This window comes from Notolepis coatsorum (assembly GCF_963971535.1).
Source record: "Notolepis coatsorum genome assembly, chromosome: 8".
Lineage (NCBI taxonomy): Eukaryota > Metazoa > Chordata > Actinopteri > Aulopiformes > Paralepididae > Notolepis > Notolepis coatsorum.
The window spans coordinates 96,337,975-96,353,853 of record NC_140172.1 but is presented as its reverse complement, the minus strand read 5'-3'; the positions used below and the strand labels follow the sequence as shown (position 1 = coordinate 96,353,853).

The following is a 15,879-nucleotide window of genomic DNA, read 5'->3' as shown; positions in this document are numbered from 1 at the left end:
ATTCCACTAAATGTCCCTCGCAGAATGTCCGTAAGTGAGTGACCACAATTTGCCACGCATAGCCCACGGCGGCAGTCCTGTGTGCCGTGGGGAAAACAACATGCGTTCAACTATGTACAGAAGAATCAGTATATTGCCCAACTGTATATCCAACCAAGAATTACATATTTTTCATCTGTGGAAAAAGTTTGTAAAGTAAAATTCATAAAAGCATTTCTCTCCTTTTTCATTATTTTTCCTCTTCTCTTTTTTTTGTGTCTTCGGTAAATAGTTAATAAAGTGTGGTACCGGGACTGCACATCTTATCTTGACCTGTCCCGAACCCCGCCCCCTTTTCTTGATCCTCCCATCACAATTGTTCCCTTGGAAGCAACAGTTGTGATTGGAGGATCAAGAAAAGAGGGCGGGTTTGAGTTAGGTCAATTGACTTCTCTTCTCAGCACCACACGGCAGTCAGGTCCTTCATACCCCGGAGTATCTTCCCGTTTGTAAATAGTGACGGGATAGAATCTAGGCCAATCAGCCCAGCCCACCCCAGTCCTTTTCTCCATCTCCATTGGCTCATGTCCCCCCCCCCCCCCCCTCCTACATGGTACCTCCCCCTTCTTTGCACGGGGGTTCTGCTAAACGATGGAGCCGTCCCGGTTCTGGGCAGGGATCATGACGGGGATGGCACCCATGCGGCTAAGGTTGGGACCGGCCATCTTGGGGGCGACGGGGGGCGGCAGAGGGTTGTGGCTCGGGGGCCGGTCGTACTCCTCCGTGGAGGGGATCTTGTCGTACTGGGTCTTGAGGGCGTATTCGTGCAGGTTGGAGGGCGACATGGAGCCCAGGGAGGAGCGCTGGCTGCCCACGCTGGTGAAGCTACGTGCCGTGGAGACTCGGCTCTTGGGTGGCGGGACGTCCTCTCTGGAGAGAGAAGAAGAAGGGGCACGTTCAGAGATGAGCTATACTACACCTCCGGCAGTTCCAGTCAAGAGAGAGAGAGAGAGAATCAACAGGAAAGAGAAACGATAGAACAAACTAAACAAAACTAGACAACAAACTAAAGAATGTACCAAGCATTCTTTTTCTTTCTTTTGTATGATGTCTTTTTTTGGATGATTGTAATAAGTTAGGTTGTTGTATTGTGTATATACTGAACATGTGTATGTATGTGTGCGTGTATGTGTATATGTATATGTATGTATGTGTGTGTGTATGTATGTATGTGTGTGTGTATGTATGTATACGTGTATATGTATGTGTGTGTATACATGTATATATGTGCGTGTGTGTATGTATATATATATATTATTTTTTTACATTATTTTTTAGCATTTTTACAGCTTTATTGGTCACACAGGACCGACAGAGGAGAGGGCGAACGGGAGGAGAGGTGGGGAGGACATGCGACAAATAACGACGGGAGCTGGGATCGAACCCGGGTCGGCCGCGTAGGTGCGCGAGGCACTATGGTATGCGCCACGAGGGCGCCCTGTGTATGTATATTTGTATGTGTATATTTATTGATATGTGGGACTTCGGACCCCAGGAAGACTAGCTGGTGCCATTGGCATCAGCTAATGGGGATCCTTTTTAATAAACAATAATAAGTCAGAGTGAAAGTGAAACACTTAAAAGGACAAACAGAGAGACAGGAGTTATGGGATTTACTGTATGTTTGATTGTCTGCTCTGTCAGAGTGACTGTGTGAGAGCCTGCAGAGGTGGCTGAGCAGCAGTACAACGCGGCTACAACACTACTCCCCTCTGTCACCACATTAACAAACTAATAAGCAGCAATAATCCAGTTAAGAGCTCAATCAAACATGGCCTGAGGGGGCCAGAGCCTCGGTCTCTTCAGTGGGTTCATACTAGAGCATTTCAGTGACTGTGTGTGTGTGTGTGTGTACATGCATGTGTGTGTGTGTGCGTGTGCGTGTGCGTGTGCGTGTGTGTGTGTGTGTGTGGTGTAGGCCTGTCCCTGACTAAGGATTTGTATAGTCGACTTTGATTGGCCACAATTTGCAGATACCCCCCCTGAATGAAGAAAATATATATATAATTATATATATATTTTTTTTATCATTCCATTTGGGCTGTGGGGGGTGGTTAATGTCTGAAGGAGTCGACTGAAGGCTTCTTGTCCTCTGCGAAAGCATGCAATTGGTCCACTGATGGATACATCTTGAGTGTCTAGTGCAGGGGTCAGCAACCTTTTTGACATGGAGTGCCTGTTTGAAATATAGTTGTAACTAGTGTGCCTCAACAATATTCCATGCATCGTAATTTTTTTCTTCTCATAATCAGGTCTTTTTAATGATAATTTTTACATTATTACATCATTATTGTTATTATTAACAATATTATTATGATGGTTGTATCAACCCTAAATCTGAGTTGGGGGGGGGGGGGATGCAATGCAGACAAACAGCTGCATACAGTGCGACCATTTCACTCTTCATTTTTAGACACATCACACACCATCGGTACGTTGGTACTGTACGTTGCTTTTAACATGTGCAATGTTCAATGAAATAGAAAAATAAATAATAAAATGTGTTGATTAATCCCACTGGTCACAATGGTGACCGTAATAATGTTTTTGTTATAAGGCTCTGCAAATGTTACTGAATGATGTAGCAATGTATTTCCAGCTAAATTGAAATAATAAACAAATAAAGGGTCTCAATTAAATATGTGGTAGTAAAAAGAACCTGTGGGAGGATTTCAACAAGATAAATGCGACAACAGTGCAAAATATTTCACTATAATATTTCAAAGCAAAAAAAAAAAATTATATATATATATATATATATATATTTTTTTTTTATACTGCTGCCCCCTGTGCCTATGAAAATGCCCCCGCATGGCGTGCCTAGGGTTGCCTACCCCCACTCTAGTGTGTTCATTAGACGGGTGAAATCCTCTTTCAGTGCCTCTGTTCCCGGTTTTCTTAAGCAGTTAGCCTTGCTGGTATGCACGCCATTAGCGTTAGCCACGCTTCTAGGCCTCTTTGCTTTTGGAAAGAATGATAAATTATATTGAATTCTTTTAAATGTTATTTTTTATTTTTTGCATTAGACTAAGACAGCGGTTCTCAAACTACGGGTTGCGACCCCAATTGGGGTCGCGGCAGTGGCGTAACTCTGTTGCTAGTGGTGCGGGGGACAGATTAGGGGGCGTGGTCCGTGACGTCGCGGGGGGGATGCGTGAATACTTTACCCAAGGCAGTTGTCCTTCCGCGTTCGGTTTGCGCGCCCTGATTGGCCTCTCAGCGCCCAATCACGTTAGCCCTACTATCGCCCTCTGTCTGAAGCGGAGCAGGGCTCTGCTGTGCTTACACTTGATGCAATACACGATACTAACTAGAGAGATTATTAGCGTTTTCTGAAAACCCAAGGACATATTGTTCCATAGCATATGCCTTCAGTTGATCATGACATCCTCTCTTACCTTGACAATTAAAAAGCCTCCATAATTTAGTAAATAAAGCTGTAGCCAGCCAGCTAGCATTGATGCTATTCAAAATGCTATCCACATTAGCTACATAGCTAACCAACTAAATACAATACAGTGGTATCCTGAGGTAACGTTAAATACAACGTTTGCTAGTCGAAATGACTGGACACACACAGGGACAAGTTAAACATCAATCAATAAATGTATTCCAACAGGTAGTTTGAGCTGCTTGTGAGCCGAGGTCTCTCCGTTGGACTCAGCTCAGAGACAATTGTTTGTGTTAAATAACGAGACTAGAGCGTATCCACTGTGCGTCCTGTGAATCCCAACCCATAACACAACAGCGTAGCTTACGCGTCTCTACATTTCGTAGCCGCATTTCTGCAGACCCCTCTCTGATTGGTTGAACTCCATTTCTGCAGACCCCTCTCTGATTGGTTGAGCGAAGCCCCTCTCTGATTGATTTAGCTCGTCACGCAGTAAAAGGCGGATGTAATGTTATCATATCAATCGCGTATAACGTTATTTCGTGTGACTTCGCGGTTTATTCATAACGTTATGCACATTTCACAACACAGCCAGCTGTCAGAAACTGTACATTGTAACGTTATGTTATTTCGCGGCCTGCCCATTTGATGTTCCCAAATCATATTCAGAAAGTATCACAGAGACTTCTATTGACCAAGGAATTAGTTATTATTAGTAAGACACAACATTTCCGTAGCAATTGACCACCAGACTCTTTCTCTTAAGGCATTAACTGGGTTAATTAATATAAATGATATATTGTAACTGTCTAGTTACACATTGGTTCCGAAACATGTATGTTCCAGGCTGCAATTAAAACTTTGAATCTGAGAGAGCTCTGGTCAGCGAAGCCGGCGAGCGATTATTATTGGTTTTTAATGACAAACCAATTACATAAGCCTATCCAACATATGTGTAAAGGCACACACAACATATTCCAGTTAACGGTATATTTTTTTAATGATTCGTTATGGCGTAATCAATACTTCCATGCGTATAAATTGCGTTCGCGACCTCCATGTTTTGGGGCTATTCATCAGAAAACTCGGATCCGGGATTCGGCTCCCATCCGTCGGGCAAGAACTGTGGGTTTTCAGCCTCTCTCTCTGGAGCTTAACGGAGTTTTGACTCCTGGCTAGAGGAGCTTGTCACGGCTCATGCGCATGCGCGCGCTCGGCCAATCAGAGAGGGGTCTGCAGAAATGGGCTCAACCAATCAGAGAGGGGTCTGCAGAAATGCGGCTACGAAATGTAGAGACGCGTAGCTTACATCCTGGTCCCTGCTGGACCGTACCACCACACACACCATTGTGGGGGGGTTTATATAACAATCCCATTCTCTTGTAACAACAATCAGCGGCTGATCGCCGCGGCACGGTCGTGTGTCCGTTTATTATCCATGTATTATCTTTGGACGGTAAAAACGTGGGGGGGACAATAACTGCATTCTGAAACCATGCAGGGGACATTTCCAGGGTGTCCCCCCCCTTAGTTACGCCCCTGGGTCGCGGGTAGGTGACAGTGGGGTCGCGCAATCGCGCATTGGCAAAAAAATTTAAAAAGGCCAAGTATATAAAGCTGAGTTGATTCATTTAACCTGGACACTCGCAATGGATACGTTTGTTGTCAGAAGCGGCGCGTCATGTGCAAGAGAAAGGCAGAATTTAGTAGTAGCGATACCAGGATTACTACGAAACGGAGTAAAATAAGTTATGATCCTAAATACTTGGCATATGGATTTACTTGGACTGGCCAAGAAGATGACCCGAGACCACAGTGCGTTTTGTGTTACGAGATCCTTGCTAACGAGAGCTTTAAACCAAGTAAATGACAGCGGCACTTGGAAACTAACAATCCTGAATTTAAAACGGAACAGTTAGCTTTCTTTCAGAAAAGAAACTACGGTTTTAGAGCAGAGAAAACTGTGCTGAAAACTGCAACAACCGTCAACGAAAAAGGACTACATGCTTCGTTTATTGTTGCCAATTGGATCGCAAAGACTGGGAAACCCCACACACTTGCAGAGAGCTTTTGGTTGCCCTGTACCAAATATGTGGTTTCTGTCCTTTGTGGACAAAGTTGCAGAGCAGCTCCATACAATACCGCTGTCAGATGACACTATTTCAAGAATAATTGACTGCATGTCGGACGATGTTAAGAGCCAAGTTGTGGAAAAACTTAAGCAGAGCCCGTATTTTTCTATTCAACTTGATGAGACCACCGACATCTCTTCTGATGCCCAACTATTAACATATGTGAGATATGAGCACGATGGACAACTTCATGAGGATTTTCTGTTTTGTCAAGCTTTACCCGATCGTGCAACTGGGGAGGAACTATTTAAAGAACTGGATTTGTTTATGACTGACACTGGTCTGGACTGGCAATTTGAACAACTGGATCCAAGATCCGTTCATTGCGCATGACGCAACAGGCCTCCCACTGTCTGAGCAGGAGGCGTTGATCGATCTTTCGTGTGACGAGCTACTGAAAGTCAAGTTAACTGGACAGGCCCTCGCAAAGTTCTGGATATCAGTCCGGAACGAGTACCCGATGCTGTGTAATGCTGCACTGAAAAAGCTTGTCACGTTTGCGTCAACATACCTCTGTGAAGCGGGATTCTCGGCTCTGACATTAATAAAAGATAAATACAGATCTCGCCTCAGAGTAGAAGCGGATCTCAGCCTCTTTCTCAGCACAACGCAGCCCCATTAAGTCTAGTTTTTTTTTATTCTTGAAAGGCGCATGTGAACGCATAAAAAAAAGGCTAAATATGCCTTGATCGTTTTATAAATGTGTATACAGAAACAATTCCGTTTGATAATATTCATTCATTTCATTAATAACATTGTGATGTAATTTTTTATCTTTTTCCCCCTCCTTTTTCCTCCGATTTTCTCCCATCCCAATGTTAGTCGTTATGCCAATTCCCAATCCCCTTCCTGGTCGCTGCGCACTTACACCCCACAGTCGGTCTGGGAGAGTGGAGGCTATCACGTGCTTCCTCCGACACACGTCTAGCCAATCAACCGCCTCTTTTCACCTGGCAGCGCGGACTCTCACTGAGAGGGTGTAACGTGTGGAAGGATCACACTACCCCCCTTAGATCCTATCCGCGCTGAGCAGGCGTCCTGACCGAACTGTAGGAGTCGCTGTTTACAATGACCCGGACCCACCCCGCCAGCTTTCCCACCCTCTAATACAGCCAATTGTATTAGTGTGAACGGCCAGCCAAGCTGGTGACAACGCCGGAGCTGTGAGCTGGATTCGAACAGGCGAATCCAGCGTCTCCAGTGCTGGTGACGAACGCAATCTCCGCTACGCCACCTGACCGTCCTTGTAATTTCATTTTCTAATAAATATGCATGATCAAGTTCCAACAACGTGTCCTTTTATTTTGATATTCATTATTTCCATGTTGAAATTACGCGATACATTAACAGTTTGAGTGCCAGCCATTAACATGGGAAACATGGTTAAATGCCAGGACCCACTTCAATGATAGCGTTGTATTCGCATAATCTCTGTCTTAAATTATGGCCTAATGTGTCTAATCTGCCTGTCGCTTATCAATGACTTGTTTGCAGTCAACATTGTCGAAACGGATTTTTATTATTATTTTTTTTATCGGTTCATTTTCGTTTTATAGCATTTTTAAAAGCCCTCGTTTTTCAGGAAAATATATAGATTCCGTGATAAAAGGCATTTACTGGAATATTCGAGCATACACAAAAACGTTGTCATTTTTCGGCCTATTTATTAATCGCTTTCAAATAAACGCTAGATTATCGATAGTATTTATGTGTACTTATGCACACTATAGAGGTGGGCTGAAAAATCGATTCTTTCATTTCCTCATCAGCGATCACAGCCACACACACACACGCATAGGGCAAACGCTGAGATATAGGTGAAAACAGCTCTGATTATCCTAAGACTGGTAAAATAAATTCCTTACCCGAGATCAGATGTTATCCAAAAAGATTATTCCAATTCCTGATTGCCATTCCAAATATCGATCACGCTTATTGATTACAGTGTTGGGTCCTGTAAATACATAATCCACGCGTTTTCCAGGCCGGCGAGCACAATCGATCCTTCAGTTGGCTTGACGGAAAAGTTAAATGAACAAACTGGCCACCCCCCCTGCATCAGTGTAAAGCAGGGGTCAGCAACCTTTTTGACATGGAGTGCCTGTTTGAAATATAGTTGTAACTAGTGTGCCTCAACAATATTCCATGCATCGTAAATATTTTTTCTCATAATCAGGTCTTTTTAATGATAATTTTTACATTATTACATCATTATTGTTATTGTTATTATTAACAATATTATTATGATGGTTTTATCAACCCTAAATCTGAGTTGGGGGGGGGGGGATGCAATGCAGACAAACAGCTGCATACAGTGTGACCATTTCACTCACATTTGCCCATTCATTTTTGGACACATCACACACCATTGGTGCGTGTACTGTACGTGTGCTGTCATAGCTCCACCTACAGGCCTAATGGAGAACACCAGGATGTGAATGGAGGGTGAATGTGAGGTATATCGTGTAAATAAGTTTTTATTGATCGCAAGACTACACTGTAAAAAGAATTTCAATAATAAGTTACCAGAACTTAAAAATATTGAGTTCAGTTACTGTGCATTAAGGTTTTCAGTTTTCAATCCATAATAAGTTAACAGAAAAATAAGTACACAACCACATTATTTCAACCTAATAAAACTATGTTTATTGTTGTTTTAAGAACACAAGTTGACTTGGTAATACTCACATTTTGAGTAAAAAAATTGCTTTTAACACGTGCAATGTTCAATGAAATAGAAAAATAAATAATAAAATTTGTTGATTAATCCCACTGGTCACAATGGTGACCGTAATAATGTTTTTGTTATAAGGCTCTGCAAATGTTACTGAATGATGTAGCAATGTATTTCCAGCTAAATTGAAATAATAAACAAATAAAGGGTCTCAATTAAATATGTGGTAGTAAAAAGAAGCTGTGGGAGGATTTCAACAAGATAAATGCGGCAACAGTGCAAAATATTTCACTATAATATTTCAAAAAGAAATAAAGAAAATAAAAAAAGTTATTGTTTTTTATGCTGCCCCCTGTGCCTATGAAAATGCCCCTGCGTGCCTATGCAGGCACGCGTGCCTAGGGTTGCCTACCCCTGGTGTAAAGTAATGGGGTGCAGTTACACAGGGAGAAACGATAGGGGGCGGTATCTTCCCAATTGAGCTCAGAGAGACTCTGCAGCACTAACCCGAGACTCGATTGATGAAATATGAATTAAAATTGCCAATAAAAAAAAAAAAGCCAAACAAATGCTATATAGCGTCGGGGGCACTCAACGGTCGGCATGAACTAACGACAAAACGCGTCAGTGGCACTCAATGTGTTAAGTGTGGGGTCGCCAAAAAATATCCAAAATAAAATGGGGTCGCGGTATGAAAAAGTTTGAGAACCCCTGGACTAAGAGGTTGGCAGTCGACTACGGCTCCTTTCGATCGATTAGTAGACTATTCGACTAGTCGAGGTCAGCCCTAGCGTGCACGTGTGTGGTGTGAGAAGACAGGGCCAGTGGTCTAATCCTCTTTGTCCTACAGTGTGAGTGGTGCCACCCCATGTGTTTGTAGTACAGATACAGTCCTGAGCAGAGTTGGTGGTGGAGGGACTAGGGCTTGGAGAGAGAGAGGCCCTATGCTGGATGATGGGGTGGATGGAATGGCCTGACCAGGAGGTGGGGAGTGTGTATGTGTGTACGTGTGTACGTGTGTGTGCGTGTGTGTGTGTGTGTGTGTGGTGGCCCTGGAAAGGAGGGGGTGGGGTAGCGGCTGGTCACCCAGCAACAGACAGGATCCACAGTGCAAACAAAAGCTCCCAAACTGATTACCACAGCTTTTTATTTGAGGAGGGGGGGAGAAAAAGGAAAGCGCTGATGGGGCGACAATCATTTGCACGGGCTGGAGATAGTGACATGATCGTCATAGTGACATGTACCAAATAGCATTTTAATGGTTGCCTTTTATCCAATAGTATGTAAACCAAGAAATAACACCTATTATTACACAATGTGTATTATATCAACAAGGAGCCGTGTGAAACCTAATGTGGTCACTTGAATCTACACTGGTAGGTTCTCAACCTTGGGGTCCCCTAATATAAACATGGGGTCCCCTAATATTAAAATGGGGTCCCCTAATATTAACATGGGGTCCCTTGGGAAAATCCCAATTAAATTTAAATTACTAATAATATAATTATTTAGACATTTAAAACTGAATCCAGCAGAGTGCACCATATAAAAGCCATCCTTCTCGCCTCAAGACTTGCGTCCTTTCTGTTCCTTCTGAGAAATCGTACCTTATCTCGTTGCAGATCTCCTTCTCGTACTTCTTCCTGTTGCGGGCGCGGCAGCAGCAGAAGAGGACGACAGCGATGATGATGAGGGCCAGCAGCACGGTGATGATGGCTGCCGCGATGATGCCGGCCGTGTTGGGGGCTGGTCCAGAGAGAGAGAGAGAGAAACAAGGGGGGTGAACCTAGGGCTCCCAATAGGAAGACGGAGTGTGTCTGGACCAGGCTGCTGTCACCAAGGTGCTTCAAGCACCTGGAGAACATTCAAAACAATTCATGTCTATAGGTTTATTATTGTTCACTCTTGCAATAAAAAAAAATTATCCGCTCTGATCTGACGTACATTTTTCAGTTTGCATAAACATTTTAATTCGAGTTTTTAGTTTGTCAATCAAGAGAGAGAGCGAGAGCGAGAGAGAGAGAGAGAGAGAGAGAGAGAGAGACACACAGAACATGAAGCCAGGGCTTTAACTGTGATGGATGACTCACGCGGTGTGATGCTGAGCTGCAGAATACACTCCTCCATGCCAACGCGGTTCTTGGCCGTGCAGCGGTACGTGCCAGACACGCTGGCAGACGCGTTCCTCACGTTCATGGTTCCTCCCACGGGGTCTGTAGAGAGACAGGGGGGGTGGGGGGGTAGAGTCATGTTCCTAAACACTCACAAGTACAACAGGGACAGACTGTTTACTAGACTGTTTGCAGTGAGATTTGCTCCTGGGGAGACAGCATGGTCTCCCTGCTGAAGAGGACACTGAAGCCAGGTTAATACCTCAGGAGAAAACACATGCTTCTATTTGTTTGTTGATCGTTTGCATATAAATTGCTTTTTTTTCTCCCCTCTTTGGTCGTGTGTGTGTGTGTGTGTGTGTGTGTGTGTGTGTGTGTGTGTGTGTGTGTGTGTGTGTGTGTGTGTGTGTGTGTGTGCGCGTAGTGTTTCTCTCTTTTGGTTGCAGTGCGCCTTTTTGTTCGACCAGCATAGGTATAGAATAATGAACATTATTCCATTTCTATGGGTTCCAGTGACCATATCGTTAGCCGCATACGATAATTGCGTAAGTCATTTCCCAAGATAAAAAAAATATATATACATTTTGTTTCCAGCAAATATGTACGAGTTTTTAATTTATATTTAGAAAATAATGTCCACAAGGTGCATCAACAAGTTTGCAAAAATACAAAAACACAACAACCAGTGCGTAACAAAATAAGGTGACTTTTAAACAAAATATGTCATGACTTAGGCATTTTTCCCTCGTACATAAATACATGTCATACACTAAGGCAGTTGTTATACTTGCCTAAGTCATGTGATCGCCATCTGTGTATGTAACGTTAAAATGCACAAGTCAGTGAGTTAGGCAGATGGGGATTTTTTAACGTAACAAGCGTTCTGATTGGCTGAGGACATAGGCACTAAGCCAGGGTGGTGCAGCAGTGTGAGGAGATTACAGTTAGGCAGAAATCTCAATTTAGCCAAAAAATTACTTAGGCAATTATCATATTAGCTATTAGGCTAACGATATGTGTGTGTGTGTGTGTGTGTGTGTGTGTGTGTGTGTGTGTGTGTGTGTGTGTGTGTGTGTGTGTGTGTGTGTGTGTGTGTGTGTGTGTGTGTGTGTGTGTGTGTGTGTGTGTGTGTGTGTGTGTGTGTGTGTGTGTGTGTGTGTGTGTGTGTGTGTGTGTGTGTGTGTGTGTGTGTGTGTGTGTGTGTGTGTGTGTGTGTGTGTGTGTGTGTGTGTGTGTGTGTGTGTGTGCGCGTGCGTGCGTGCGTGCGTGCGTGCATGATTACCCAGCACAGCAGAGTGTGGCAGCAGCTTGCCATCGCTGGTCTTCTCCCAGGTATACTGCAGGGGGTTGGTGCCCTCCTTGGAGATGCACCTCAGTACGATGTCCTTCCCCTCCTGCGTGGGACCCTCGGCATAGCACCTGGGTTTAGACGGCTTCACTGTGGAGGAGAGAGAGAACAGAGCACCTGGGTTTAGACGGCTTCACTGTGGGGGAGAGAGAGAACAGAGCACAGGCTTAGACAGCTTCACTGTGGGGGAGAGAGAGAACAGAGCACCTGGGCTTAGACAGCTTCACTGTGGGGGAGAGAGAGAACAGAGCACCTGGGCTTAGACAGCTTCACTGTGGGGGAGAGAGAGAACATGGCACCTGGGCTTAGACGGCTTCACTGTGGGGGAGAGAGAGAACATGGCACCTGGGCTTAGACGGCTTCACTGTGGGGGAGAGAGAGAACATGGCACCTGGGCTTAGACGGCTTCACTGTGGGGGAGAGAGAGAACAGAGCACCTGGGCTTAGACAGCTTCACTGTGGGGGAGAGAGAGAACATGGCACCTGGGCTTAGACGGCTTCACTGTGGGGGAGAGAGAGAACATGGCACCTGGGCTTAGACGGCTTCACTGTGGGGGAGAGAGAGAACAGAGCACCTGGGATTAGACAGCTTCACTGTGGGGGAGAGAGAGAACAGAGCACCTGGGCTTAGACAGCTTCACTGTGGGGGAGAGAGAGAACATGGCACCTGGGCTTAGACAGCTTCACTGTGGGGGAGAGAGAACATGGCACCTGGGCTTAGACGGCTTCACTGTGGGGGAGAGAGAGAACAGAGCACCTGGGCTTAGACAGCTTCACTGTGGGGGAGAGAGAACATGGCACCTGGGCTTAGACGGCTTCACTGTGGGGGAGAGAGAGAACATGGCACCTGGGCTTAGAATAGAATAGAAATCCTTTAATAATCCAGAGGGAAATTCGGCACTACAGATCGCTCACATTGAATGACAATAAACATTTAGGTAGTCAATAGGACTAAAATAAGAATAAGAATATAATAAATAAATATAAAAAATAAGAATAAAATAAAGAATAAAATACGGTCCGGGATATACATTCTAGTATGTATATACATGCTAAAATCTTAAATATACAACTATCCAGCCAAACACATACAGAAATATACAGTAAAATGTACCGCTTCATTTAGACAGCTTCAGTGTGGGAGGGGAAGAGCAGGGTTGAAGTTAGGGTTAGCAGCATAACCGGGGCTCAAAATTAATGGCGTCCCGATGTCCCAAAGTCGTGAAAAATAAAATAAAAAGACGCTCAACACTTAAATGTATGCTTTGGGACCCTTCAGGGATGATAAGAGTAAAGCCTATTGTTAGGTGAGCCTGTGCTTTGCCAGCAGTAGAGTAACATTAATGACCTGCGGACCTGTGGGCAACAGAACCTGCTGTCAAGAGCTGAGAGACGCTGAATAGACACTACAGGATGAGCCTCTTGACAATCTACTACCAAGCAATTGATTTCATAGTTATAAAGATAGACAACGTTTGTTATAAGAGTTGCATTTGCTAATGGGCTAGATAGCCCAATAAACAAAAGTGGTTTACGTTAACACAGGATTTCGAAGGTTAGCAAAAACATCACAGACAGGAAACTACTGTTAATGATTCATATGGGCTTCTAACCATGTTAGTAACATTATGTCTTGGAAAATATTATCATGTTCATAGTTCTGTTAAAATACATATTCTCTGTACAGCCTTGACTAGTTAATATAGTTAACTAGTATACAGATCAGACACTAGGGCGACAGTCTTAACACAACGGCCAAGGCCCAGGACAGATTGACTTAGATATGACATGTCCAAGTAAATCACATCTTGTTCTTTTCTTGTTAATCTTGACTCCAGTCTTGTGACAGATACGACAAAACCCCTAGTTTCATTTTCTCATCTTTGTTTACCTTTCTTGTCATATCCGTTATTAATTTGTCAGCTTATGTTTGTCATGTCAATTATGTATTTATTAATTTTATTGTAAGTCTGACCAGAGCTCTCTCTCACTTTCTGGTCAGATGCTTGTGTGTACACTCGTTTCTCTGATTGTAAACTGAGGATACTCTTTCTGTGGCCACAGAAACAGAAATAAACTATGTTCTATTTTTTATACAATTTGACTCATCTGAATTTCTACAGTTTAACTGTTTGGCTCATTTAAAATATTCCACAACATTAGTAACATTATAAAGTTGCTGCATTTGTGTGTCCCGTGTGTGTCCGTCTGTGCTTTGATCCATCAAGCTAAGATGAAGATAACGTTACAGATTGGATTTGCAGGTCTGAATCTCCGCTCTATCGGAGTAAACTCCCACAGTAAGCATAACGTTGACTTACATTGTCTTTTCCACACACAACACTTGAACACTAAGTACCAGTATTATGAACTTTTAATCATAAATTCCTTGTAGCAGAGTTTTTTTTAGAGGGAATAAGTTTGGGTGGGGGGGGCGCTCATCCGCGTTTTGATTGGCAGAAGACGGCACATGAGTGAGAGAGGACATGGAGCGAGAGAGAGAAAGAGCGAGCGAGAAAGAGAGAGCGAGCGAGCGAGGACAGGGAGCGAGAGAGAGAGAGGAGAGAGAGAGAGAGAGAGAGAGAGCGAGAGGGTGTCCACTGTCCAGTGAAGATGGCCTTGCACAAGCAGTGTTATTGTTTTTATTGTATTTGATCATTCAGATTGGCGATTTAGCTTGTGACCGAGTCTGTCATACAAACACTGGCTTTTAAAGGTGGCCAACAAGCACTGACCCAAATTATTATTAGGATATTTTGGATTTTTCTTCATTAGGCCTAATTCATTGCCTAATGCATTAGTCAGCTTCAATCTTTCTTATCTTTATTGAGTATCCGAATAAATCAGTCTAGATAATGTAAAAAATATATATATATATAATATATATATATAATAATAATAAATATTTACATTTTGGGTTTGATTAAAATATTTTTTGGGAGGGTGGTGAAAAAAGTTAGTTTGGAGCCCTGATAATAGCACCTGGGCTTAAACAACTTCACAGAGACAGAGAGAGCATTAGATATGGCAGCCAAGCCCAGGAGCCCCCTTCTCCCCCTCTTGATTATCTCAACTACACACTACCTGAGTTGTGTGTGTGTGCGTGTGTGAGCGTGTTGGGGGAAGATGTTCTTTAGTTTGTACTAGTATGCGTGAACACATTATGTATGGTGTGTTCTGTGTGTGTGTGTGTGCACTCCAAGCCACTGATTGCCCCATGCTCGTCGCGCTCGTCATGAGCATAATGAGAGCAGTAATCAGGGTAATTAATACAGCTGCTGTCATTACAGGTGCCGTCACTCAAGATAATGAAGATCAGAGAGAGACAGGGAGAGAAAGACATGCGCTAAGCAGCGCTATCACACGTCTATTTATTCACACACAAAACCACACACGCGCGCGCGCACACCACACGCACGGCCTCCGTGTGAAAGTCAGACGTATGCAAACACACTCCTGGGCTGGTCGCAGTGGTCGGTGTGCTGGCAGGAGATGGGACGTGGAATTCCAAAAGCAAACAAAAGGCCCAAATTAAAAGCAGACAGAATCCAGTGAAATGTAAAGGGGGAGGGGGGGGAGGGGGGCTGGAGGTAGGGAGGTAGGGGTGAACTAAGGGCTCTGTAGGGTGGGAGGGGAGGGGGGTGGGCAGGTTCACAGAGAGAATCTGACGCCACAATCACCCCCGGAGTAAATTCTGCACTGGTGGGGTGACTATATGAAAACACAGTGACGGCATGTGTGCATGCATGCGGGCATGTCTGTGTGTGTGTGTGTGTGTGTGTGTGTGTTTGTGTGTTTGTGTGTACATGTGTGTGTGTACATGTGTGTGTTCATGTGTGTGTCAAAAGCTGGAGCGAGGGCTGACATCATGGTGGTGTGGTAATGGCCGCTGTAACAACAAGCCCCTCTGGAGTGGAGCTGGCCAGTTTTTGAGCATGCAGGGGGTGGGGGGGGGGGGGGGGGGGGGGGGGGGGGGGTGGCTTAGTGGGCACAGCCGTCAGGATTAACACCAGACAGACAGCTAGCCCTGTGTCCTCTGGGAGCGCTAATCTAATATAGACACAGGGGTCAGGACGGAGAGATGGAGGGAGGGAGATAGAGAGAATTAAACGAGTGGTGATAGACCGATCGAAGGGGGGACCAAAGGGGCCAAGGCTGTGTGGTCTCGCCTACCTCCACGGCCT

General features: G+C 44.3%; 1 protein-coding gene across 1 annotated transcript in view; it reads right to left on the bottom strand.

The window, feature by feature from the left end:
* Positions 1-585: 585 nt before the first annotated feature.
* cxadr (CXADR Ig-like cell adhesion molecule) overlaps positions 586-15,879 on the bottom strand; it is a 140,359-nt gene continuing 125,065 nt past the window's right edge. Inside the window, exons 4-7 of the mRNA XM_084320865.1 lie at positions 11,630-11,785; positions 10,327-10,449; positions 9,844-9,982; positions 586-909 (exon numbers count right to left, since the gene is read on the bottom strand). Of these exons, the coding sequence (XP_084176991.1) occupies positions 624-909; positions 9,844-9,982; positions 10,327-10,449; positions 11,630-11,785 (704 nt within the window). The 3' untranslated portion in view covers positions 586-623. The remainder of the gene's footprint in view (positions 910-9,843; positions 9,983-10,326; positions 10,450-11,629; positions 11,786-15,879) is intronic.